This window comes from Mustela putorius, unplaced genomic scaffold (genome assembly GCF_011764305.1).
Source record: "Mustela putorius furo isolate JIRA1106 unplaced genomic scaffold, ASM1176430v1.1 tig00003927_pilon_pilon_pilon, whole genome shotgun sequence".
Classification (NCBI taxonomy): Eukaryota; Metazoa; Chordata; class Mammalia; order Carnivora; family Mustelidae; genus Mustela; species Mustela putorius.
Window position 1 is genome coordinate 1,222,276 of NW_025422072.1, and position 27,001 is coordinate 1,249,276.

The following is a 27,001-nucleotide window of genomic DNA, read 5'->3' on the forward strand; positions in this document are numbered from 1 at the left end:
CTGGGTTGCAATAGAGTGGCTTAGGGGCACATTTGGTAGTATTCATGGATAAGGTAAAGCAGAAAATCTCATAGGCAAAATAAATCATGAGACCATGATTCTTCATCAGACACCATCAACCTTGTTGACTGAGCCATTCTCAATACAGACACTTCATGTCCCATCAGAGTCCTTTTGGCTTTTGAGCCAACAGGACTACTTCCCCTTCTGAACTTCAATCTTAGGTGTGTCTTAGTTCTCTGCCACCAACCTATAAAAAAAAAATCCATCATGGATATTTTTAGTATCAGTTAATTAAGGCTTCTTAATTTATCTTTGATTCTTTCCATCCTGATTCAGCATCCTGACAGTTTCCTTAGAAGACTTAGGTTTCTGTGATGGTTTGTTTTCAGAGTAAAGATTCAAATGAATTGTTTATAGATTAAATAAAGAATAAGTCTTAGAAATCAAAAATGTTTTATTTTTTCCACAAAGAACTATGACTACTAAATGGCTTTTTGGGAGTTTTAAAAACTGGACCAAAAAAAAAAAAAAAAATAAGGCTTATCCTGAAGCAATTATAAAGTTTCAGTCTGTATTAAGGAGCAGATTAACAGATCCATTTAACAGCCAGGTCATGCTTTTTCATTCCTTTTCTGCACTAGAAGAAAATCGTTCGAAGGTATAATTGGAAATAAATGTGGAAGATCAGAATTCTGCCTGTCCCCTAGGAGCACACATGGCACACGAATATTTAGGGTTAGGGCCATGAAAATCTGTAGTTGAACATTTAGGTGAAGTAGTAGCAATTTAGACATGATAGTCACTAAGTAAAGGACACGTTCCTTTTATACAGTCTCCTTTTCTGCTTTCTATGTCTGATTTAAGCATAGTGAAAATGATTCCTGAAACACTACTATCAATGCATCTGTTTTTCAAGTGGATAGTTCACAGATGCCAAGACTGGAAGGTACAAGATTATGGAAAAACAGTACTTAAGTAGCAGATTTCCATCTCTTAAATTGACATATAATTGACATATAACATACTAGTATTAGGTGCACAACATTTGTCTATATTGCAAAATGATGACTGCAGTAAGTCTAGTTAATATCCATCACCATGTATAGTTAAAATGTTTTTCTTGTGATGAGGACTAAGTTCTGCTCTCTTTAACTTCCAAATATACAATATAGTATTATCTATAGTCACCATGCTATAATCACATCCCCAGGAATTATTTATTTTGTAACTGAGACTTGGTATGTTCAGATCACCTGCTATCTGCCTCCTTCTGGCAACCATTAGTCTGTTCCCTGAATCTGTGAGTTTGTTTTCTTTTTTAGATTTTGCATATAAGTGAGATAATTTGGCATTTGTCTTTCTCTGACTTATTTCATTTAGCCTAATGTACTCAAGGTTGATCCACATTGTTGGAAAAGGCAAGATTTCCTTCATTTTATGGCTGAGTAATATCCCAGTGGGTATATATCTACATCTTCTTATCCATTCATCCACCAGTGGACATGTAGGTTGCTTCCATGCGTTGGCCATTGTAAATAATATCACAGTGAACATGGGGCACAGAGCTGTGTGCATAGATCTTTTTGAGTTTTTTTATTTTCTTTTATAAATACCCATAAGTGGTATTGCTGTATCATATGGTATTTTTAATTTTGGGGGGAACCTCCATACTGTTTTTCTTAGTGGCTGCACTAATTTGCATTCCTACCCACAGTGTGCATGGGTCCCCTTTTCTCCATGTCCTTGCCAACACTTATTTCTTGTCTCTTTGTAGCCATTCTAACATGTATGAGGTGATATCTCATTGTAGTTTTGATTTCCATTTCCTTGATGGTGAGTGATGTTGAGCATCTTTTCATGACTCTGTTGGCCTTCTGTATGTTTTCTTCGGAAAAATGTGTATTCAGGTCCTCTGCTCATTTTAAAATCAGATTGTTCTGGTTTGTTTTGTTTTGTTTTTAGTTATAGGAGTTCTTTATATATTTTGGATGTTAACCCCCTTAGCAATATGATTTGCCAATATTTTCTCCCATTCTCTTTTTATTTTTGCTGATGGTTTCCTCTGCTGGGCTGAAGCTTTTTTTATTTTGATGTGGTCGCACTTATTTTTGTTCTTTTTGCCTTTTCTTTTGGTATTAGATCCCAAAAATCATCACCAAGATTGCCATCCAGGAGCTTACAATGTATGTTTTTGTGTAGGAGTTTTATGGATTCCAGTTTTAATATTCAAGTCTTTAATCTGTTTGGAGTTAATTTTTGTTTATGGTGTAAGATAGTGGTTGAGTTTCATTCTTTTCATGTAGTTGTCCAGTTTCCCCAAGACCATTTATTGGAGAGTCTGTGCTATCCTTGTTGTATAGTCTTGGCTCCTTTGTCATAAATTAATTGATCATATATTCATGGGTTTATTTCTGGGCTCTTCTGTTTCATTTATCTCTGTATCTGTTTCATGCAAATACCGTACTTTTTTTATTATTATAGGTTTGAAATATTCCTTATATTTTATTCTTTCTGAGGCAATTGTAGGTGGGAATGTTTTCTTAATTTCTCTTTGTGATACTCATTACTAGTGCATAGAAGTGCAACAAATTTTTGTGTATCAATTTTGCAAATACTATCAACCAAAAATGCTATATCTAGCACAAGTATCCTTAAAAAATGAAGGAGAAATTAATATATTCCTGATAAACAAATGCCAGAAAAATTTATGACTAGCAAACATGTTCTGTAAGAAGTACTGAAGGAGTCTTTCAGGCTGAAATGATAGGATACCAGACAGTAACTCTGATCCACACAAATATGAGTACCAATAAAAGTATAGTATAAGGTAAATTTTTAAGAGAGTACAAATGTAATTTTTATCTCTCCCCCCCCACACTTTCTGATTTAAAAGACAATTGCATAAATAATAATTAGAAATCAGGGTTGACAGGGGCACCTGGGTGGCTCAGTGGGTTAAGCCTCTGCCTGCAGCTCAGGTCATGATCTCAGGGTCTTGGGATTGAGCCCCGCATCAGGCTCTCTGCTCGGTGGGGAGCCTGCTTCCTCCCCTCTCTCTCTGCTTGCTTCTCTGCCTACTTGTGATCTCTCTCTGTGAAATAAATAAATAAAATCTTTTAAAAAAAAGAAATCAGGGCTGATGATACAAAATATAGACATAATTTTGTGATAGTAGCATGAAGTGAGGAGGAATAATGGAGCCTACTATTTTTTTTTTAAGATTTTATTTATTTATTTGAGAGAGAAAGAGAGAACATGAGAAGGGAGAAGGTCGGAGAGAGAAGCAGACTCCCCATGGAGCTAGGAGCCCGATGCAGGACTTGATCCCAGGACTCTGGAGTCATGACCTGAGACAAAGGCAGTCGCCTAACCAACTGAGCCACCATGCCTTAGAGCCTACTGTGGTAAGAGCAAAGTTTTTGTGTATTCTTGAAATTGATATTGATTTAAACTCAACTGTTAGAAGTTAAGATGCTAATTATAATCTTCAGGGCAACTGCTAAATAAGTCACTCAAAAAATATTATACAAGAAAGGATAACTGATGAAATGACACACTAATATCCTTTTAATGCAAAATAAGATAGTAGTGGAGGAATAGAGGAATTAAAAGATATTAGACATATAGGAAACAAATAGCAAACTGGCAGATGTAAACCTTAATTTGCCAGTAATTCCATTAAATAGAAATAGATCAAACAATTCAGTCAAAAGACATATGGGCACAATGGATTAAAAAAAAAAAAAAAACCATCAAATCGAAAAGCACCATGATGGAAGTATAATGCTTTCCATGGAAAACATTTTGTATCGAAATAGGTTGAAATCAAAAGAATGTAAAAAGACTTGCCATGCAAACAGGAACCAAAAAAAGAGCTGGAGTGACAATATGAATACTAGACAAAATAGACTTTCAGAATTGCTACTAGAGACAAAAGGGTTATTTTATAATGATAAAAGTGCCAGTCCCTTACAAAGATACAGTAGTTGAAAATATATATGCTTCTTACAATGGAGCCCTAAGATATATAAAGCAGAAATGACCACACTGAAGGGAAAATACAGTTCAACAATAACAGTTGCGAGCATCAATATTCCATTTTAAATAACAGAACAATTAGAAGACAAACTAAGAAGCCTTGCAAAGTACTATAAATCAACAAGACCTGTGACATCTAGAGAATACTTCACTCAACAAGAGAATATGCATTCTTTTTAAATGCACAATTGAACATTCTCTAGGATGGACTATAAAGTAATTTTTATGTTGGGCCATAAAACAAGTCTTAATAAATTTAAAATAGTTGAAAGCATACAAAAGTATGTTCTTGGGCCATGCTGGAATGAAATGAGAAATTACTACCAGAAAGGAGTTTGAAATTTAAAAGCATATGGAAATTAAACAGCATACTCATAACCACTTGGTCAAAGAAGATATCACAAGGGAAATTGGAAAATATTTTTAGATGAATGAAAATGGAAAGACAACATACTAAAGCTTAGGGAATGCAACTAAAGCAGTACTTAGAGGAAAGTTTACACTTACAAATGCCTCTATTAAAAAGAAAGATCTGAAACCAATATCCTAATCTTTTACCATAGAGACTAGAAGCAGAAGAGCAAACTAAACCCAAAATAACAAGTGGAAGAAAATAAAGATTAGGCTAAAATAAATGAAATAGGGAATAGAAAAGCAATAGAGGAAATCAGCAAAACCAAAAGTTTGTTCTTAAAAACATCAAGAAAATTGACAAACTTTTTAGTTAAACTGCCCAGGGAGAAGGAGGCCAGCCTCATATTACTAAAATCATAAATGAAAACAGAAGCATTACTACCATTTTAAAAAGACTATAAGAGAAAAGCATGAAAAATTGTATGCCAACAAATTAGATAATGTAGATGACATGGACAAATTAATGGAAAGACTATTAAAACTGACTCAAGGGGCACCTGGTTGGCTCAGTTGGTAGAAACATTCAACTCTTAATCTCAGGGCTTGAGTTCAAGCTCCATATTGGGTTAGGTGTAGAGGATTACTTAAGAAAACTAAATTGACTCAAAAGGAAATAGAAGATCTGAATAGACCTATAAAAAATAGATTGAATTAATAATCAACAAAACTTCTATAGAGAAAAGCCCAGTTCCAGATGGTTTTGCTAGTGAATTCCAACAAACATTTAACGAAGAGTTAAAACCAATCCTTCACAACATTTCCAAAAAATGGTAAGGAGAGAACATGTTTGAAATGATTGTATTAGGTCATTGTTATCCTCATACTAAAACTGTATAAGGAAAAAAAAAAAAAACCCATAGACCAATATCCTTCATGAATATAGATGCAAAAATCCTAAACAAAATACTAGTGGAGTTAATCCAGCAACATACAATAAAAAGGATTATATATCATGAGTAGGTAGGATTTGACCCTGTAGTATAAGGTTGGTTCATATACAAAAGTCAGTAAATGTAATACAACGTATCAGTAGAACAAACAATAAGCGCCACCTGATCAAATCAATAGATGCAGGAAAAGTATGTGAGAGAATTCATTTTTTCATGATAAAAACACTAGATTGATAAATGGGGAAAGGAAAAGAACATCTTTTATCTGATACAGGGCATCTATGAAAAAAAAAATACTTAATAGCTGAAGATGAAAGCTTTTCCCCTAAGATCATGACAAGGATAACCCCTCTTCACAGTTGTATTCACTGTTGTAGTGTAGGTTGTTGCCAAGGTAATTAGTTGAGAAAAAGGAGCAAAAGATATCCAGGTTATAAAGGAGAATATCTTCAGCTATCAAGCATGATTTTTTTACATAGAAAATCCTCATGAATATATATACAACTTGTTCTACTCCATGCTGGGCATGGATCCTACTTAAAAAAAGGAAGGGATGGGGCACCTGGGTGGTTCAGTGGGTTAAGACCTCTGCATTCGGCTCAGGTCATGATCCCAGGGTCGTGGGATCAAACCCGGCATCGGGCTCTCTGCTCAGCAGGGAGCCTGCTTCCTTTCCCCTCTCTCTGCCTGTCTCTCAGCCTACTTGTGATCTGTCTGTCAAATAAATAAATAAAATCTTTAAAAAAAAAAAAAAAAAAGGAGAGGGGCATGCCTGGGTGGTTCAGTTGGTTCAATGTCCAACTCTTGATCTCAGGATTATAAATTAAAGTCCTGTATTGGAGCCTACTTTAAAAAAAGAAATCACAGTTATTCATGCTAGTAAATAAATTCAGCAGGGTTTCCAGATACAAGATCAACACAAGAAATCAGTTGCATTTCTATACATTGGCAATAAGCAGTCTGAAAAATGAAATTTAAGACAATTTTATTTACATCAGTGTCAGAAACAATGAAATACTTAGTAATAAATTTAACAAAATAAGTATCAGACTTGTATAGTGGAAACTATAAAATGTTATTCAGAGACATTAAAGAACTAAATAAATAGACATCTTCTGTTCCTGGATTAGGAGACATTGTTATGGGTTAGAAGATCTATTACTCAAATGGCAATATTCCCCAAATTAATCTATAGATTCAAGGTAATTCCTATAAAGATTCTGGCTGCCCTTTTCGCAGAAATTGTCAAAGTTACCTTAAAATTCATATGGGAGGGGCGCCTGGGTGGCTCAGTGGGTTAAAGACTCTGCCTTCGGCTCAGGTCATGATCCCAGGGTCCAGGGATCGAATCCCACATCGGGCTCTCTGCTCGGCGGGGAGCCTGCTTCCTCCTCTCTCTCTGCCTGCCTCTCTGCCTACTTGTGATCTCTGTCAAATAAATAAATAAAATCTTAAAATCATATGGGAAAGGAAGGGACTCAAAATAGCCAAAACAATTTTGAAAAAGAACAAAGTTGGAAGACTTAAACTTCCTGATCTGAAAACTTAGTACATAAAGTTACAGTAATAGTATGGCACTGGCATAAAGATAAGCATATGAATGAATAGAATGGAAATGACAGAGCACAAATAAGCTCTTATACTATAGTCAGTTGATTTTTGCCAGGGGTGCCAAGACCATTCAATAGAGAAAGAAGAGTTTTAAAAGGTGCCCAGAGTTATGAATATAATAAAAGCCACTTAATCCCATCCTTTGAAAAGGCAAATTTCAGTATCTATGAGTTATATCTCAAAAAGGGGTAGGTAGATAAGAAAGATTCATACACACACACACACACACACACAGACACTCTCACACTCTCTCTCACTCTCTCCGAAAGACCAGATGTGCTCTGCTAGGAAGAGCTATGAGAGTGGATCACCTCAGAAAGAATTACGGAAGAGAGAAGTGCCACACACACATCTTTCTTTCTAAAACAATTCCCTGAGACAATTTATGTGTGTGTATATATGTTTTTAAGATTTTATTTATTTGAGAAGGGAGAGAGCAAGCAAGCTTGTGCTCAGGAGAGAGGTAGGGGCAGAGGGAGAAACAGACTCCCCATGAAGCAGGGAGCCTAGTGCAGGGCTCAGTCCCAGGACCCTGAGATCATGACATGAGCCAAAGGCAGACACTTGACCAACTAAGCCACCCAGCGCCCCTATATGTACATGCATATGTTTTAATTTGTAAATTGTCATCATTTTTTTTTTTTTTTTTTTAAATTTCAGGTGAGTAGAGACCGACTTCTGAAATTACCTGATACCTATTGCCGGTAGTTGAAGTGTGTCAGGAGCCCAGCATTCTAATACTATTATCCAGAGTGGCTGTCAGGACAAAAATATCATTAGTATCTTTCTCGTGACCAGACTGGTACTGTTGCCAAAACCTATCCTTTGGGAATTAGGAAAAGTTTTGGCTTTTAACAGTCTTGCTTGAGATTAAGTTATGTGTAGTTAGGAAAGAGAATATTCTGGTGGGACAGGTATATAGAGGTGAGACTGATACACAATAGAAGGTACTGGTAAGCACTACTCATGCTTTTAACTAGGGCTGGATGGAGGAAGAGATTTGCCAGACTTGCTTTTTCCTTTCCCACCTAGGCGCCCCTTCAGTACTGTTTTAGATGCATCCCACATTCTTGTTTTTGTTTTCATTCAGTTAACCACTTTCTCATTTCTCTTTTGATTTCTCCTTATATCCTAACTTATTTAGAATTACATTGTTTGGTATCCAAATATTTGGAGATTTTCCAGATATCGTCGTATCGGTGATTTCTATTTGAATTCCATTGTGGTCAGAGAAATACTTTGTATGATTTGAGTTCTTTTAAATTTATTGAGATTTAATTTATGACCCAGACTATGGCCTGTTTTGACAATGTTCCATCTGTACTTGAGAATATTGTGTATTGTTTTGTTAGATGGAGTGCCCTAAAATGTCAGGTCAAGTTGGTTAAATCTTATATATCCTTATTGATCAAATTCTTAAGTTTTCTGTTATTTCTTGAATTTTTATTTTCTATCCCCTCTCCACCTTTCATTCGGTTTCTGTGACTTGTGTGTCACAGAAAAGATCACTACCTTTTGGTAGTTTTGGTTGTTATGTCTTCAGGTTTACTAGTCTTTCATTCTGCAATGTCTTATCAGCTAATACCAGCCAGTATATTTTTTACAACAGTGGGATACTTTTGGGTCTTTTTTCTATCTTCTGTATCTCTTTAGCATGCTCAATCTTTCCTCTACCTTTTTGAACACATGAGGTTTATTTATGTTTTAATATCTTTGTTCTGTATTATTTCTGTTACAGATAATAATATTATTTCTGTTGACTGATTCTGTTGATTTCCGTTGACTGTCTTCATTATGGGGTTGTATTTTCCGGTTTGTGCATATGCTAATTTTTGTAGCTCAGGTATTTTGGATTTTATGTTGCTAGGTACTAGAAAATATATGTATGTTAGGTTATGTTTATTTAGAGTATGTGTAACATGAATTTATTACATACATCCATATATTTATATGCACACACATGCATACTTATACACACACAGGTATACACACATACATAGGAGACAGTTCTCTCCACCCTACCTCTACTTCACCTTAAGTCAGGAAGTCCTGTGCTAAGATTGGATAACCAGTTTTAATTTGCATTTTATTTTTTTATACATCCATAGACAGAGAATCCTACTCCCATGATTTTTGTAAGGCTCCTAGTATCTCAAAAACTACTGCTGATATCCTTAAAGCTAAATTAATTTCACTAGTAAAAAGGGTACATATAATACTTGAGGCATAAATACTTGGAAATTAAGAAAACCCAAAATATCCATCTTGGGTTGGAAGCAGTGGTTTAAGGGGCTAGAAAGTCTTTGTGCTGCTTTTAGAAGGAGAGCTCTCTAATTTCCTCAGTTTCATAGCAGGTCAGATGATTCCCTGAAAGGCAACCCAGAGTTTGGGCCCAGTTAGTGTGTGGTTCCTACATGCTGGCTGGGACCTGCTTCCTTGGAGGCACTCATTGAGCAGGGGTGGAGCAAAGGGGGTAGGAGACTGAAGAGCATCTGAATTGCCCACCTCCCCCTTGGGTGTAAGAAAACAGAAAACCACTTTGTTACTGTGGTGAGCCACCCACTACCATCTCTTCCCAGGGTGCTGGCCTGCCAGGTGCACCCTGTCCTCCAGTGAGGCCAGGAGAGGGCCAGCCATCAGCTTTGCTTGTGGAAGTTGTACACTGTGCTATGGAAGTTTGCTTGTAAGAAACAGAAGGTTCTTCCTGAACCGAGGAAAGCAAGAAAATACACATTCAGTGGTCACCATAATGAATGTGTTAAAGACAAGGGAAAATGAAGAGAATCAAAGTGGGTTCAGAGCATTTTCTGACAGACTTCTCTATGTTTTTGGGTTTTGTTTTTTAGTAAGATGGGGAAATAGGACCTTGAAGCCATGTGAAAAATATACCAGAATCGTGAGTGATTGAGAAGGGCAGTCCTCATCTATAGAAAAAGAAGGCATCATAGGACACTAAAGTCAAAGTTCACCTACTAGAAAAGTCACTTTTTATGTGTGAATTTGAACCAGAGGTCTGTGGCTGTTTTAGCTGTCTGAGACTTGGTAGCCTAGGGGTGCGAGATGCATGCAGGTGGTCTGATTCTGCCACCACTTTCACAGGCCCTTTTCCTATCATCAGCCGTTGTCCAGCCGTAAGCCACCTGCCCTTCATGATATTTACAATGGTGTTTTTATTTATATACTGTGTTGAACACTGCTTTGCAGTTAGTGGGGTCTTTCCATTCGCTAATTTTACAGTGAGCTGAAAAGGTGTCACATCTCTGGCAGATGAGGATATGGGGAAGTTTCAGGATCAAGAAAGTTTAAGTGACTTGACCAATGTCCCAAGTACAAGGATCCAGGCAAAAACAAAAGGCTTCTAATTCCAGATTTAATGTTCCTTCTGCTAGAATGTGCTGCTTCCCCGCAGGATTTGTGGAGGATACTGGGGCGGCTAGTCCTCAGGTTAAGGCTTTATTATGTGTCACTCAGCATGTGATGTGTTTGTAGGTGGCTTCGCGGGAGGTGTTCCTATAGAGGAGGCAGGGCCTAGATGTGGGACTGGCCCAGTCTGGCAGGTGGAGAGGTAATGAGAATGCTGGTTGTGGTCTTCTCACAACTCCCCAGTTACTGCCTGGGATTATTTGGTACTTACTTTGTTAACTACACTTTTGAAAAAAATAAAACAAAACAAAACAAAACCACCACAAATCAACTCAGTTAATGAAGAGGGCAAAATGTTGCTAAGAAGTACTCCTGGGGGATTGGTCCTCACAGCTAATTCTGGGAAGGTGTCTGACTTTAGAGTGTCTGCTTAGTCATCACCAGCAGAGGTCTAGGGCTTCAGACTTTCAGAACAACTACAAAGTTTATGGCAGTTGCTTACTTAGATAGCTTGTAGAGTGTTTACTGGCTAAGCCTTTAAAACAGGGTTTATTAAACTACAGATATAAATAATAATAATTTTTATGACTAAACCATTGAAAGAAATTGACAGTCATTTGTTTCCTTCAAGAAACTAAGCCCCAAAACCAAATTTCTCAAATGGGACTGATACCTCCTGCACTGATTTCCAAACCCCCCACCCTTGTCAGGTTGAACCAAACGGGAAATTTAAACCAAATGATTCTATACTTTTCATTTCCTTCCTAACTGACTTCTACTCCCCAGTCTTCTAAATTTAAAGTAAATCACCAACCACAGCAGCACTGGTTCAGATAAGAGCACACATAAAAATGTTAAAGAACAGGCAGGAGACCTGGGTGGGCACACTCATACCCAGAAGATTCGTAAGTCTGTGTGCTCTTCAACCACATGTATAGTTCTTCATTCCCAGAGAGCCAAGTGTCGGGGTGTGGGGACCTCTGTGAACCAGCAGCTGATTAGCAACAGCCTAGACTTTGTATTTTAGGGGTAGATGTTGTCCCTGCTCTCACCCCGCGCACACACATTTGTCATGGCCCTGAAGGTACTACATTGTAATGACTGGTTTTCCTTTTGAGACAGTCACACGTGTAATGCCTAAATTCAACTTCGTGAACCAAGACCTGGCACATACTTGGCACTTAAAAAAATTTTTGATGTGTCCGAATTTTTAAAGAAAAAAGAGAAGTACACCAGTATTTTATTTTAAAGTCTTTTTTTTTTTTAACTTTTCACAAAGGATTTGCTGTAAGTCTTCAAGTCATCTTGTCCAATCCAAAAGCCGTATTTAAGCGTCGTGGATCCCAGCCAGGGATGCAAGAATCTGATTTTCTAAAACAGATAACAACAGTTGAAGAACTGGAACCCAAAGCAAGTAACTGCACCAAGGTATTCATTTCACTTGTGCTGCTTGACCTTGTTCAGTGTCAGCATTAAGAAGTGTGGCTACCCAAAAGATTTCCCTCCCCTCCAGGTTCTCGTGTGGCACACTCGGACAGAGAAGGTTAACCTAGCCAACGAGCCGAAGTACCGCCTGGACACAGTGAAAATTGAGGTATAAACTGAAGCAGCAGCTGGTGCAGTTTTCCGGCTAGTGGACGTGGGAGAGGAGCCCGGAGGTCAGGCTGCAGAACATTCAGGTATTGTTCGCTTGGCTTCAGGATGACAGCCCATGTTGGCATCTGACAAGGCATCTGTTTCAGCAGAGCTGGTCAGTTCACACAGCTGATGGGGTGGCAGCAAGTGTATGTTTTTGTTTTCATTTGTTCTGCATGTCTTCCCTACAACTGAACTGGTTCTTTGTACAGTACAGCTAGTGCCGCTGCGGGATACCTTTGTGAGTATCTTATGTACTTTTTTTTTCCCATTTGGCCTTATAATTGGTAGAACTTAGCAGGTTTTAGAAACAAATAACAGGCATTTTGTCAACTATATGTTCCCAATTCCTCACTTTGCAATATTAATTAAGTTCTGTAAGGTTGGTGGCAGTATACACTGTAGAAAATAAAACCCACAAAAATAAAAGGTCTATGGATTCATCTGTTTAATATAGGGATATAACATTTTGTCAATACTAGGCACCATAAGATGTAAACACAATTACGGTCATAAACCTGGATATACCTTCAAGGATTGAAAGTGGCTTTGTTTAGTTACCCTGTTTGCATATAGTGCAGAGAAAGGTCTTCGTGTTATTAGCACTATGTACATAAGAAGAGCTCCAAATTACAAGAGAGGCAGATAAAATTTGAGTTCTTTAAACATTTGTTAAACTAAGTTTTGTAGTAACATCCAGGTTTATCTTCCTTTCACTAACCACGTTCCCTGTTAAGCACATCATAACAACAGCACAGTGAAGTGAATGATGAAATAAAAGAATTTTGATACACTAGAAAACAGTGCTCAGTGATACATTTACATTCTATTTATATGATTAAATGTTCGATCATACAGTACCTTCCTACAGGATTACTGGCTAATTTGGGGGTGGGGTTTATACTGTTAGAGGTATTACTAACATGATAACTACTTCCCTTATATGCAGACATTAGAGCTATAATTTTATTGAGAGTAAAACTGATTATGCAAGTTGACTGAGCAGCTTCTCAAATAATGTGGTCTGTGAAATCATGGGAAAGGAGCTAAGCTGCCCTTGACATAAAATGGTTTCTCAACCTGCTTTTCACATCAAATTTAATCAGTACAGACCAACACGGTCAGTCAGATAATTCTTAATATGAACAAATGGGGAAAAAGAAAAAAAATATATGTACATGAATAAACAGGGGAACTAGATGCGTTTTAGCAAGGAATGTCAGGTGGTAGTTCTGGATGAAACTTGCATTGCAGTTTTCATTTCCACAGCTGTGTGCTGAGAGTCTGACCCGATGAGCTTCCAGACCATCCTGCTGTTGTGTTGGGGGGCTGGCCGAAACCCACTGTTGGGGTCGTACTACTGATACTCATGCCGGCCATTTGCTGATTCATCTGTGAAATATAAAAATCTTATTTTAAGAGGCTTACTTCACTTTTAATTCTTGTTTCTTTAGCCATAGTTAGACATTTTAAAGTTACCCTGTTGTATTAGAAGCTGCCTTTATTTGAGATTAATTTATCAGATAATGTTTAATAGCAAATGTAAGTATTTTTCATCAATGTAAGAATTAGTCAAAGCACCAGAGTAAAAGCAGACTACCAAACAATATTTCCCTACAGAAAGCTACTTTGTTCCCTGCCTGTTCTTTATTTCCTTCCACCTTTTTTAACACTGTCCATAAAATGATCTCAATTATATTCTATTTATTCATTTTCAAGACTTCATTTTTTTTGTCCACCAAAGATTAACCTCAAATTGAAAAAAAAAAAAAAGTAGCAAGGCAATCTTTGAATTTTTATCTGAGTCCACTACCCTAACTTTCAACTCTACCAGAATGTCGTGCTTTAAGGGTAAGGAATGGGGAAATTTTAGAAAGTAAAATATTCCAAAATTATATGTTGTGTATGACAGCTATTATTCTGTCTTTATTAAAATGTTAAATGGTTCTATTTTCTAAATATTAAAAAAGGTCATAAAGCATAACTTTTCTTTAGCTCAGTTAACCACTAAACATCTAAAATTAATTTTCATTATATAAGGTATAAGATTACCTGTATTTTTATTCCAGACTGGAATCATATATGTCTAGAAGCATCCTAACCTTCTCCCTTCTAAGATTGATGATAAGTAAAGGAAAGGTAAGATTTAGCACAAAGCACAGAGTGGATTCAAAATCTATGCTCAGTGTTGGAATGTATTCTTAATAAAGTTCATTTGTTATTTTGCAAAGACACTAATGTACCCCACATTGCTGATAAGGCATAAGTGTCTAATTCCTCATACCTACTAAAGGACGCTATAACAATCTTGCACTGAGAGGGCTGTGGAAAACAGCACACCCCTCAGCACGCCTGGAAGTAAGGGCCAACGCTAACTCCTTACGGATTCATCTAGCACCTTAACCTGAGCCGGATGTGCTTCAGCACTTTGTCTACACAAAAGCTGTTACTGCCATTTGGTACTTGAGGTGCCAGAGGATAGAGATCAAGAGTCTGATGCTTAACCAACTGAGCCATCCCCTGGTAGTTCCTTTAAATAGTGACTAGAGGGACACCTGGCTGGCTCAGTCAGTGGAGGATAGAACTCTTGACCTCAGGGTTTTGAGTATGAACCCCACACTGGGTGTGAAGATTACTATAAATAGTGACCATAAAAGCCTTCATGTGATATACAGTGTTTTGGTAATGTTAATTATCACTATAGACTGTTCTCAGAATGCTCTCAAGGTAAACAGCTGACCAGAATAGAAAGCAAGATCCCCCAAATGCCAGCAAGATCCCCCAAATGCCAGAAGAACATCAAATAAGAACTGTGAAGGGAAGAGTTGCTGGAGCATGAACCCAAGTCTAAGGTCAGAATAATGGAGCACTAAAAGAGAAACTGACTAGAAAGAAGGTATACTAAAATATCAGCTTTTGGCTTTAAATTAACATACGAAGCGATGTCTGAGACAAATGTGAACCTGTCCCTAAGTAAAAAGGAAACCCAACATTATAAAGGTTTTTAAACAAAAGTATTTCTTATAAAGCCAAGGGCAGTAGTCAAATGACATAGAGAACAGCCTATATCCCTCATAAAATAGTGCTTTGAGAAGAGGAGGCTGGTCTAAGTGGACTATTAAAATATTCCACCAGGGAGCTGGGTTAAAAGCTTGATGCTAATTTCCATGGGGGGTGGGGGAGAAGGCGTGGAACAGACAAGAAGTCTCTCAAGATGCCCAAGATAATTTCTAGTGATTACAAATAGGATGTTCACCAGTGTTATAACCTGAAATGAAAAAAATGCTTAACATATCTTTACAGCATATTCTCAATACAGTCAGTGACAGCTCATTGTCTATGTGATGTAACTTCGTAATACCTATGAACAGTTCTCACCTTATACATTACCCCTATTCAAATCTTTCTGCCAGGCTGTTAGATTAAATAAAACCACTTAGAAAATAAATCCAGTCTCTTTGATTTTGGAAATGACCCCTTACCTGTGAGAGGTTCCATTGGGGCTGTTGAGCTTGTGGCAGGCCAAACTTACTCTGGGGTGCACCCATCTGTCCCATCATTCCTCCTTGGGGGCCAACCACGTTTGGAGGAAGTGGCATCACACTGGTTTGTGCGTTTCCCATAAACCCATTGGGCATGGGCATGCCCACCATCATGCTCGCACTCTGTCCCATCACATTTCCAAGAAGGCCAGGAGCTGCAGGTGTAGGCACAGGTACGCCCATTGATGGAAAACCTTGAAATGCAGTCGGTGCTTGTGAGGTAAATGGTATATTTGTGGGTCCCATAAACACACCTACATTTTAAGAACCATGAGAAGAAAATGAGAAAACAGGACTATTGTATACAACTGCACTTACCTCTGTAATCACAGAAAAAGGATCACCATCTTTCTGAACTACCCGCGGCAAAAATTTTAATTCCAGTCTGCTCCTACTGATCAAACTCATACCAATACTCTCAGAACTGGTTACTTCCAGAAGGCAGTTATAAACCTGAGCACATTTAATTAGGACAAATAAATCTTATGCTACGTAGTTTCGGTATTTTCTATAACTATTGCATAAGATTATGTGCTGTTAGTGCAGATGTGTACCACTGGGCTCCCCCTATCAAACACACAAGTGAGAGTTGATGGTGTCTGCCTTTAATAGAAGCAGGTGGGATGTTCTCTAACTTCAGCTCACTATATAGAGGAAAGGGGTCTAATAGATTATGTAAACAACAAATCTTACTGTGCAGTATTTCATTTTAATTAAAAACTCAGTTTTGGAATTCTTGTGATAACCATGCTTATTGTTTACTAACAGAAAAATACTGTATACAAAGTTGTAAACTTCATGCAAATCAAGGTAATTCTTCAAACACCATGTCCTGTAAGCTTGTGAAACAATATTAAGTGATACATGAACAGCTTGTTAATTCTAAGTGAATAAAGTTTTATGAGTCCTGTAATATGCTTAATTCTAATGATTCATTTCAATTTTGTATTTGCACAAATTGCAACAAAAGCACTCATTACATAGAAAAATAACACAACGGGTATATTTCTAGTAATGTCACTACAAGTTGTTGACCGCAGATTTTAAAATGAATTACCAGGAGTACTCTGTTGCTGAATGGTTCCTGTACCATACAAAGATAAGATGGAGTCTTTGGAGAGTTGTTTCTTTGCCACCTCTTCTGACTTTGTAGTTTGCTCAGTGAACAGATCCAGATCCCCAGATATTACTGTAGACAGAGTGGCAGCTGCAGGTATAGAGGGCGTCCCCTGATACAAAAACCAAACAAGCTGTCAAATTCTGCACGCTAAAACAGAGTTTATCTATTACTTAAAATCTAAATGAAATTAGAAATTAATTGAAGAAGGTAATAGGGTAACATTACAGGGGACCACTCATTCACAAGCCCACACAAAAACATCTAGGAGGAAAGTACAATGTTTCCTATTTTGAATCTGTTGCTGTAAGAGAGGTAGGCTGAAGCTCTTTCAGAATGAACTGCGTTTACTTGCTAAACTGACACTGAGTTTTTGCCCATCACATCCTGACCACAGTGGCTTCAACAACAGGTTGTGATGGCCTTGTGAGGACCACCACTCCTGGGAGATACTGGGGCATCCCCTTTGGCAACCACTACTCCAAGAAACTGGTATCCCTTGGCAATAACAGCAGACTCCAAGAGGATCCTGCAAAGGCTGATCTTTGAAAAAAAGAAAAGGCTTTTTCAAAAGCTGCATCAAGATATTTTTATAAACCTCACTTAGATCATCTTTAACCACAACATTAGGATATTTCTAGTCTATCCAGAAATGAAGCACAGCAAAACTTCAACCTATACTCTCAACCATATCTTCAATCCCACCTTCGGACAAGTAGCAAAGGAACACAAAAATAAACATGTAGATACAAAAAAATTTTTTCACTTAATCTATATCTGCACACAGATTAAAGTGAGGTTATTATAGCTGTGACTGTATAATGATCTCTACAGATATTAAATATTCAATCACATTTGTTTACATGAAATTGTTTTAAATATGAAGAGTTTCAAAGAATTCTAAGAACAATAAAAACTGGGTAAGAGCCTTAAATTATAGAACAAAGTGAGAGTGGTAGGTACAAGTTAAAGATCATGCATATGTTTGTCTTAATTTTTTAAAAATTCAGACATTTAATAGGTTGGCTAAAAAAACCTAGCAAAAAATTGCCATCTTGGCGTATACATAAATTCAAACAGATCAATATGTTGAATCTATTATGACAAATTAAGCAAAAATTTTGAAACAGAAAAGCCACTTAATTTTTCAAAAGATCTAAAATGTGTAAGGCACTGGACATAATGGAGTATCAAATAAAACAATATGCTTGAATAAAGTATTATCTGAACTACCAATGATGCAACAGAAGCTCACAGAGGCTATAAGCAAGAGCTCTGGAGCCAGCCTGCCAGGATTAGAATTTTGATCCCACTGCTTACTAAAGAAAACAACATATCCTTATAGAGTCACTGAATCTCCATTGTCTCACTTCTCTGAACTTGGGGATAATAAAGATTTCCTACTTTACAGAGATGCTTGATGACCACAAGAAGGACTCCGTGGCAGGGTTAAGCACACAGTGTTTACTGTTAGTGCTGTCAGGTAATGAAGCAACCATCTCACTGATCTTTTCATCATGTTTAGTTTCTGTTCAATCTAAGAACCTGCTCAAAATCCAAAATGGCTGGGAAACCTATTCCAGTAGTTCCCCCATTTCCACCCCTTCCAACATACATTCCAAGTACCCCATGGATGCCTGAGGCCACAAAGTACCAAAACCTATATATGCTGTTTTTTTCCCCCTATACATCCCTACCTCTGATAGTTTAATTTAGAAATTAGGCACAGTAAGAGATTAATAATAACCATAAAATAGAACAATTGTAACAATATACTGTAATAAAAGTTATGTGAATGTGGTCTCTCTCAAAACACACCAGACTCGGGCGCCTGGGTGGCTCAGTGGGTTAAGCCTCTGCCTTGGGCTCAGGCCATGATCTCATCAGGGTCCTGGGAAGGAGCCCCCGCATCAGGCTCTCTGCTCAGCGAGGAGCCTGCTTCTCCCTTTCTCTGCCTGCCTGTCTACTTGTGATCTCTTTGTCAAATATAAACAAATGAAATCTTAAAAAACAAACAAACAAACAAACAAACACACTGCACTCACCCTTCCTGTGATGATGTGAGATGATTAAAATGCCTATGTGATGAGATGAAGTGAGATGAATGACAAGTGAGGCACTGTGAAGACTGTTAAGCTACTAGTTATCACCTGGTGATACATCAGAAGGAAGATCATCTACTTCTGAACTGTGGGCAAATGAAACTGTGGAAAATGAAACCACAGTCTCCTCCTAGAGCAGCCTAATATTCACATGCTCTAAACATGTATTTTTTTTCTGATGAGGGTAGATAAAATAGAATATCTAACTCAATACGGTCACAGTCTAAAAAGAGCCAAACCAAACAGCATGATGAGCAAGCACTCATATGTCTACTATTATTTTTTGGTGCTCCATTTGAGAGCAGTGTAACTCAAGAATAAAATAATAACATTTGCCTATCAATTTACACTTCGGGATGCTGCAGAATCCCTAACCAGAGACTCTTGGGCTGTCGGGAGGGCTGATACAAGGAGAGGGCACAGCACTTGTGCAGGTCAGGATACTGTTGGTATATGTATATTATAGATAGAAAGAAAGGGATGGCTTCTACAAGTCCCCTTTGGGGACTCTGAACCTCTAAAATGCATGTACATTCTGGTCAACTGAGTATATCTAACCCTCTTGAGAAGACTACACAACCAAACTGGTAAATCTCATTTTCACATGAGTGGGGAATCTCTCTCTTTCTTTCTCTTTCTTTTTTTTTAACATTTTATTTATTCAATTGAGAGAAAGGGCACAAGCAGGTGGGAGCAGGCAGAAGGAGAGGGACAAGCAGTCGTGGGGCTGATCCTAGGACCCCGAGATCATGACCTAAGCCCAAGTCAGATGCTCAACCTTGACTGAGCCACTCAGGCACCCCTGAGTGGGAAATCTTTAAAAATAAATAAATAAAGGGGCGCCTGGGTGGCTCAGTGGGTTAAGCTTCTGCCTTCAGCCCGGGGCCATGATCTCAGGGTCCAGGGATCAAGCCCCACATCGGGCTCTCTGCTCGGCAGCGAGCCTGTTTCCCCCTCTCTCTCTGCTTGCTGCTCTGCCTACTTGTGATCTCTCTCCGTCAAATAAATAAATAAAAATCTTAAAAATAAATAAATAAATAAATAATAAATAAAAAAATTAAAATTTTTGAATAAAAATCAGTTCTGAAAGAATTATAGGGGTTCAGAGTAATTCCAATACGGTCCAATCAATTTTACATGACAGAAACCCACCAAAATTAGTAAGTTACATAGCAGGAGTGTATGTATAAAATGTGTACTTTAACCTGCCCTTCCCCTTTCCCCATCTTGAAAGACATTATTTGGAAAACATATCTGGGTTTTAACCTTTACATGTAGTTCAGATGAAAGATAATTCTGTTCCCCAAATATTTTATAGGGCTCAACACAACTGGCACAGTTTTGGTCCAAAAACAATATTCTAAAAAAAGAATTAGGTGTGATTTAAAAACATCAGTCCTGTTACTCTTAGTTATTGATGCAGAATGCACAAAGCACGAAGGTCAGACCAACCCCTCATAAAGGCAGGAGCTCTCTCCATATTGCTTGTCACGGTGATACTTAAGAGTTACAAGAAGTCTGCATTGTTCTACTTGCTTTGATACTGAAAAGAATACATGAAATAGTACACTGAAGCCTCAAATGTGGAGTCTAATTCTCCAAGCTGTTGCAAAGCAAATCTCGTTCAACTCTCGCTCGTAGTCCAGCGGAATCGAAAGAAGTCTGGCAGATAAAACAGCCTCACTAGAATGCTAGACCAAAAGAAACTGCCTTTCATGCTCAAACTGTCAAATATTCTAAATGCTTCTTTTTGAAGCCACAGCATTAGCAGTAGACAACTTTTATCACCACATGAATACCCCTACCTGCACAAATTCACAAGATGCTTAATGTTAACTGAAGAAACAGTGGTAACACAGTTCCTCTTATGTGCTGGGGGAAGGGAAAAGGAGCAAAGTCATAAAATAACGCTATCTTTTCTGAAAATAAACATTAATGCTGCAGACAATTTTGATAAATTTTTATCAAATAAAAAATTATTTGATAAAGATAATTTAAACTAATTCCTCAAATTTATTTGCTTAATTCTATTGGTAATTGTACAATGACTATCATAATAACAAAAATATGTGTAATAAAAGTATAAGCAATAAGACATAGATTAATATTAAAACTTTCCACCCAAACAATATACATTTGCCTCCATTTTTCCAGAGAAAAGGGAAATATTTTACCTCAAAAATTATGCTGTACTGAAACAAACTGTTGTTCATTTATAAAGTATAAACTTAAAATAGAATCTTAACTGTATCCTTAAGAGTAACCTATTTACCTAAAAAGTTCATATATTCACCTTAAAGAAAGCTAAATATTTCATGGGATCACTTGCATGTGGAATCAAATAAATAAATAAATAATTGAATTCACAGAAAGCAAAATGGTAATTTACCAGAGCTCAGGAGTAGAGGAAATACAGGGAGGTTGGTACAAAGTCAGTTATACAATGAATAAGCTGTGAGGACCTATAATGTGACACAGTTGATTATACTATACTGAATAACTGAAATTTGTGAAAAGGGCGCTAAAGTGTTCTCATCAAAAAGAAAAAAGAAGTAAATACATAAGGTGACAGATGTGTTAATCAAATATACACCTTAAGTATTTACCATTTTATTTGTCAGTTATACCTCAATAAAGCTGAAAAATTTAAAGTATTGTTTAAACAATTTACAATTTTAAAATAGGAATGAAGGCAAAAAAATTCCATGTAAAGAACACAATTCAAAATTTTCCCCATCAACATGTAAAAAAATATTCTGATCATTAATATTGTCCTAAATAATTTTTTAAAAAATCATTTTGAAAAGTAAAAATATTATGTGTCCATTATACTTCAACTTTTTAAAAAGATGTTTTTTTTTTGTTTTCTTGTTAAAAGATTTTAAGACTAACTTAAAACAACTAATCTTCTTAAAAAAGAACATGAGTACTGAATTTGCTAGAATTTCTTATTCTTGGTTTTCCTGTAGCCAGAATTAAACACTATCTTGGGAATGGCTCAATAGAGCATAAAAAAAGAACTACTGGCTTGTAATCAATACTTAAACTCCATGGTTTAAAACCTCTGAAGTGACCTTGTTAATCTCAGATAAGGTTGAAATAGTCTGAGTTTTCCCATTGGTTCACTCTAAACATCACTGTTTGCCTAAAGCAAGAGTCAGCAAACTTTAAACAGCGACCAATTAGGGCTTGTAGGTCAAGTGCCTGTTGAAACTACTCAACTCGCTTTTGTACTGTAAAAGCAGCCACAGACAATATATAAACAAATGGAATGGCTGTTTCAATAAAACTTCATTTGCAAAAATGAGCTGCAGCCTTAATTTGCCAACCCCTGGCCTAAAGAACAATGCTTTCAAATCAGAGACTGCTCAGAGATAATTCTTTCAAAATTGAAATTTTGAGACTTTTCATTTCTTTTTTTAAATTAATTTTTAAATTTTTTATTAAGATATGTATTATTAGCCTTGAGACTTTTCAAAAAGGGAATAAGCAGTAATCATATAAAACCATATTCTTACTACATACCTGAGCTGGGGGTACGACAGTTGCAGGTAAGGGATTAGAAATCATTGGTCCAAAGATGTCTAGATCATCATTCAGGGATGGCACTGTGGTTGCATTCCCATTGGTCACTGGTGCCTCAGCAGGGCCATCTGAAAAGAATACAGAGTCTCACCCTAAAGTAGATTCTCTTAAATTACTTGAAACATGGCATTATTTTTAAAATATATGGTTTAAAAAAAAAAGTTCAAAAGTTGGCAACAAAATATATGTCCCCCTTCTACCCCATACTCTCTCCTCTTTCCCAAAGAAACTATTTCCAGTTTTATTCTCCCCAAAATATTCTTTACTCACTGGTTTCTAGGTATAATATATCCAAGTTTAATATATCCCATTTTAACAACTGGTATTACACTTCATGTTATTCTGTATCCTGATGCTTCCTTATGTGCCAGGCACTGTTCTGAGTACATACATTAACTCATTTAATCCCTATTACGTTATGAGACAGACACTACTTTTGAGATAACTGGCTAAACTGGCATTTGATACCATGTTCTTACAAATAATGTCTCTCCATAAATGTGCACATGCTACATGTGTATCTAATGGACATCACTTCACATTGTTTACCTACACTGGAATTAATTTTGAGTATTTAAAATGTCTGAAATGTTTAATTTTCAAGTTACAAAAAAGGGGAAAAACTGCATAGAAAGAAAGAAAACAAACATAAACTATGTAAACTGATTCTATAGGAAATATCCATAAAACTTTGAATTAAACCCTTTTTTACTTGAGAATGGCCACCTTCAGCAATAGCAGTACCATGCCACTCAACTGTACTAGGGAAGGAAGTCTGACAATGATAACATCCTATATCAGCTTCCTACTTACTCTCCATCCAAAAAATTTTCTATCTCCTTTTTACATGAGTGCAGATTACAAAATGTAAGCGGTGAGATTTGGGAGTGGGCTGGAGTAGACAGAGTTTTGAGATCACAGTCTACGGAATGGGACACCTCACATAGTTAGCTGTGGCCACAACCAACTAACAGTTCAGAGTACCCCAATTCTAACCTCTTGGGACTTACATCCTAATTGAGCTTCTAATTTAACAATTTACAATCTCATTTGATATACTTTGATATACTACACATTCCTTAAAGATAAATCAGTCATTGTTCAAAATTTCTTCAACATTGAACAGGATGTCTTACACACGGCAGGCTTCAAATATTTGGCAAATTTAATGGAAGGTCTACCATATACTGGGTCTTTCTGCCACAACCCATGGAAACTCACAGGTTTCTTCTCTTTTGTGAAATATAACTACAGAAACTGGTATATTTTATGTCCCTGTTTAAGCTTCAGTGAATCACAGATTATCATTAATTTTAATGAATAAATGGTCATAATTGTGTATTTTTTACTCTTTAACTTAGAAAAGACAGAGTAAAATTCATAAAAGATTAATTTTTCAGTGATGTCACATTATCATAACCACAAAAAAAGTCTGTTTCCTATATATGTATTTTCTATCTGTATTAAGCACTACGGACACTTTTTAAAGGTGAAGCAATAAAACAATGTACAGATTATTACCAATTTATATAGAATTTTAAGCTAAGACACAAATATGACACAAAAGAATTCAAATATGACTCATGAAAGTATTTTTTCATTTCTAACCACAAATGGCAGCATTCGTTTTGAAGTCAGACCTCTTGAAAGAGCTATTTCATGTTTTACAGTCCATTCCGCATTCCACTTAACATCGTGTGTAATACATCACATAAATACGAACCAGAAATAAACTATTTTAGAATGACAAGATATTCCAGATTAAAAACACAATTAAAGGAACATATTTGTGGTATCTGTAACAGCTCAGTAAAGAAGCTCAAGTAACAAAGACATGTGAGCCAGTAGTGCCCATACGCTACAGAGTCGGGGACAGGGAAACAACCTCGACAAACAGACATGTTTAATTCTATCATATGAATAAGGAAGTATTTTATTAGTAGAAAATACAACTATATTTTATATATGTAGTTTAAATTCACACAAAAAAAGCACATGTCCCGTAAAACAGACTATGATGAAGGGGACAATGGTAAAAAAAAAAAAGCAAAAACCTGACAAATTGAGTATAAACTTGTGTTTCTAGTTTTTTACAAATGTATTTCTAGTTTTCAGTTAAAATTTTCTGCTTCTCAAGTAATAGCCAACACTAATAAGTAGGACGGATTTATGAAAAAAAGTACCTTACAAATGAGAAAATATTATCTTTTTTTTTGGTGAATAGAGAAAATATCATTAATTGATTTTTACCACAGGTCATGTCAATCTAGTTTTTAAGACACCAGTGAGCCCAGGAGATACACTGTGTGAGAACCAAGAGGTTCACCTATTCTGGGTAAATGATCAGTTTCCATACTTTATTTATAAACTATACATCTTTCAGAGACTTGTGTCTGTTCTAAGTAGTACACTGTACTTCATTAAGAATATTTATTTATACTTTCAAATCTAAATTCTATTCAGTATTTAGGAGTACATTATCTAAACTATAAAACAACACACAGTACTTTGCTTTTGAAGTCTTATCCTTCAGACCCCTCATGTATCCTTCACAGCCTTCACCCTTCATATGTGTGACTAATAAAAATAACAGCCAACACTCAGTATAATGCTTGTTTCGTGCCAGTCTAAAAAATACAAATACACAAACACATACATGCACTTCTTTAGTCTTTACAATGATGCTATGAGAGAGGTACTATTAATTATCCTCATTTGCAGATGACAAAACCATTAAACTTGTCCACAGTCACAGAGTTAGAGCACAGCCTTGGAAACAAATGCAAAAACATGCTTAAGAATGTATATATAGGGGCGCCTGGGTGGCTCAGTGGGTTAAAGCCTCTGCCTTCAGCTCGGGTCATGATCTCGGGGTCCTGGGATCAAGCCCCATGTCGGGCTCTCTGCTCAGCAGGGAGCCTTCCTCCTCCTCTCTCTCTCTGCCTGCCTCTCTGCCTACTTGTGATCTCTGTCTGTCAAATAAATAAGTAAATACAAAAAAAAAGAATGTATATACAAAAGTCATTTTCTTTAGATAAAATTGTGTATGTGTGGGTAAGGGTAGACAGCATTCTATATTGCATGGGCTTAAACTAACTTATTTATTCAGTCCTTCACTACTTAATTTAGGGTTTCCAGACTCTGACCACTACGGAAACAGTAAATATCCACAGTCCTTAACATAAAGCCTTCACAGCTCACTTCCTTCACATGACTTCATGTTCTACCACTGTAAACAGCTTCATTTTCTCATTCCATTAAAAATATATTTTCATTTAAAATCTGACTTTTTGAAATCTCAGAAAGGCATTCCACATAAACCCCATCTACCACAGTGGAGCCGCCATGAAAGTTAACTCATATTAAGTCCAAGGAACCATGGAATCCTTTAGAATGAGGTAGATGAAGCACTTCCTTAGGAATACTGATCTTAATGGCAAGGTTGCCACTGTTTCCAAATGATTAAGGAAGATACTATTTTAATTCCAAAATCCCAAAATGAGGAACGTTCTCTCAGGTCTGACCAAGATTTCCAATCCAACCTCATGACAGACATGGTGACTCTTCTCTGCTTTCACATCTACAATACATCTGCCTTCTTTTCTCTTTACCCTGGTTTTCTCCTCATATAATTCCCTAAAAATGACGGATTTTACCCCCATCAATTTTTATTACTACAAAAGCTAAGCATTCAGAGAATTGTTGAAAAACAATCTTTAACCTAAACAAAGACTTAGCCTTGTATAATCAGTAAATACAAATTCTCAATGGTTTTTCCCTATGGGTTTTAATGTTTGTGAATTTGACTTCCTACCCTGGCGTGCTGTTTAGCCTTCTTTATAAAGGATTGTTTCAATTCATTTTGAAGGTTGTGTTTTTGATTTTCAGTATTTAAAAAAGACAGTTAAAGACTGTCATTATCATCATTTTAAACATCATATTTCCTGGACATTTTTAAATAATATTTACAGGTTATCATTTTTGTTTCTAGGAAAGACAGGAAAGGCATCCCTTCCACTGTCTCCAGTTACAGAAACCAGGGCACCAACCGATTAAAAGACTTGTTCAATGTCACTTCCCTAGTTAAATAGCAAAATGTGCACTAGAACGGAGTCTTCTGGCCCCTAGGTTAGTGAGTGCTCTTTACTTTAAACCACATTTTATCAGAAATCATGTAATTAAAACTGTACCTAATTATAAAGACGTCATTTAAAATTCTGAAATTTAAAAGCCAACTTTTAAGTAGTTTATAGTTATTTGCACTAAGAGCAGCAGTGATACCAAAGGCTCAAAAACCATTCAGCACCACATGCAAAGTTCCTCTTCATCTCTCCATTTCACTGTCCTACCAAGCCTAGTATCTTCTCAATTTCTGGGGAAAGACATAGGTGGATGTGGTCATCAATGAGCAAACTGGGCTGAGGGAAGCAAGCGTGGGGTATAGTCAGCCCCGGGTCAACAGAGTATTTACATACCACAGTGAGTTCAATGAATCCTTTTGATCAAAGGTCCACTAACAGCTCAGTCTTTGCTGACTGAATAAAAGCTCACAGGCCACAAAAGCAACGGAGAAGTGGATGTTTGTGCAAACTAATCAGAATTCACCACAGACGTGCACCTCGGTGTGAGTGCTGTGCTCCTTCCTCAGCTACAGAATGGTGGTGGGAGCAGCCAGCAGCAGGAGGAGGGAGCAGCCCCTTT

The 27,001-nt window shown here is 36.8% G+C and overlaps 2 protein-coding genes across 8 annotated transcripts in view; one reads left to right on the forward strand and one right to left on the reverse strand.

The window, feature by feature from the left end:
* B3GAT2 (beta-1,3-glucuronyltransferase 2) overlaps window positions 1-13,281 on the forward strand; it is a 76,264-nt gene extending 62,983 nt beyond the window's left edge. The window contains exons 3-4 of the mRNA XM_045069385.1: window positions 11,599-11,747; window positions 11,833-13,281. Of these exons, the coding sequence (XP_044925320.1) occupies window positions 11,599-11,747; window positions 11,833-11,919 (236 nt within the window). The 3' untranslated portion in view covers window positions 11,920-13,281. The remainder of the gene's footprint in view (window positions 1-11,598; window positions 11,748-11,832) is intronic.
* SMAP1 (small ArfGAP 1) overlaps window positions 12,388-27,001 on the reverse strand; it is a 173,160-nt gene continuing 158,546 nt past the window's right edge. For all 7 annotated transcript variants that reach the window (XM_013044192.2, XM_004769307.3, XM_013044190.2 and 4 more), the window contains 4 exons: window positions 22,241-22,368; window positions 16,554-16,725; window positions 15,437-15,750; window positions 12,388-13,346 (listed from right to left, as the gene is read on the reverse strand). In XM_013044192.2, coding sequence (XP_012899646.1) covers window positions 13,212-13,346; window positions 15,437-15,750; window positions 16,554-16,725; window positions 22,241-22,368 — 749 coding nt within the window. In that variant the 3' untranslated portion in view covers window positions 12,388-13,211. The remainder of the gene's footprint in view (window positions 13,347-15,436; window positions 15,751-16,553; window positions 16,726-22,240; window positions 22,369-27,001) is intronic.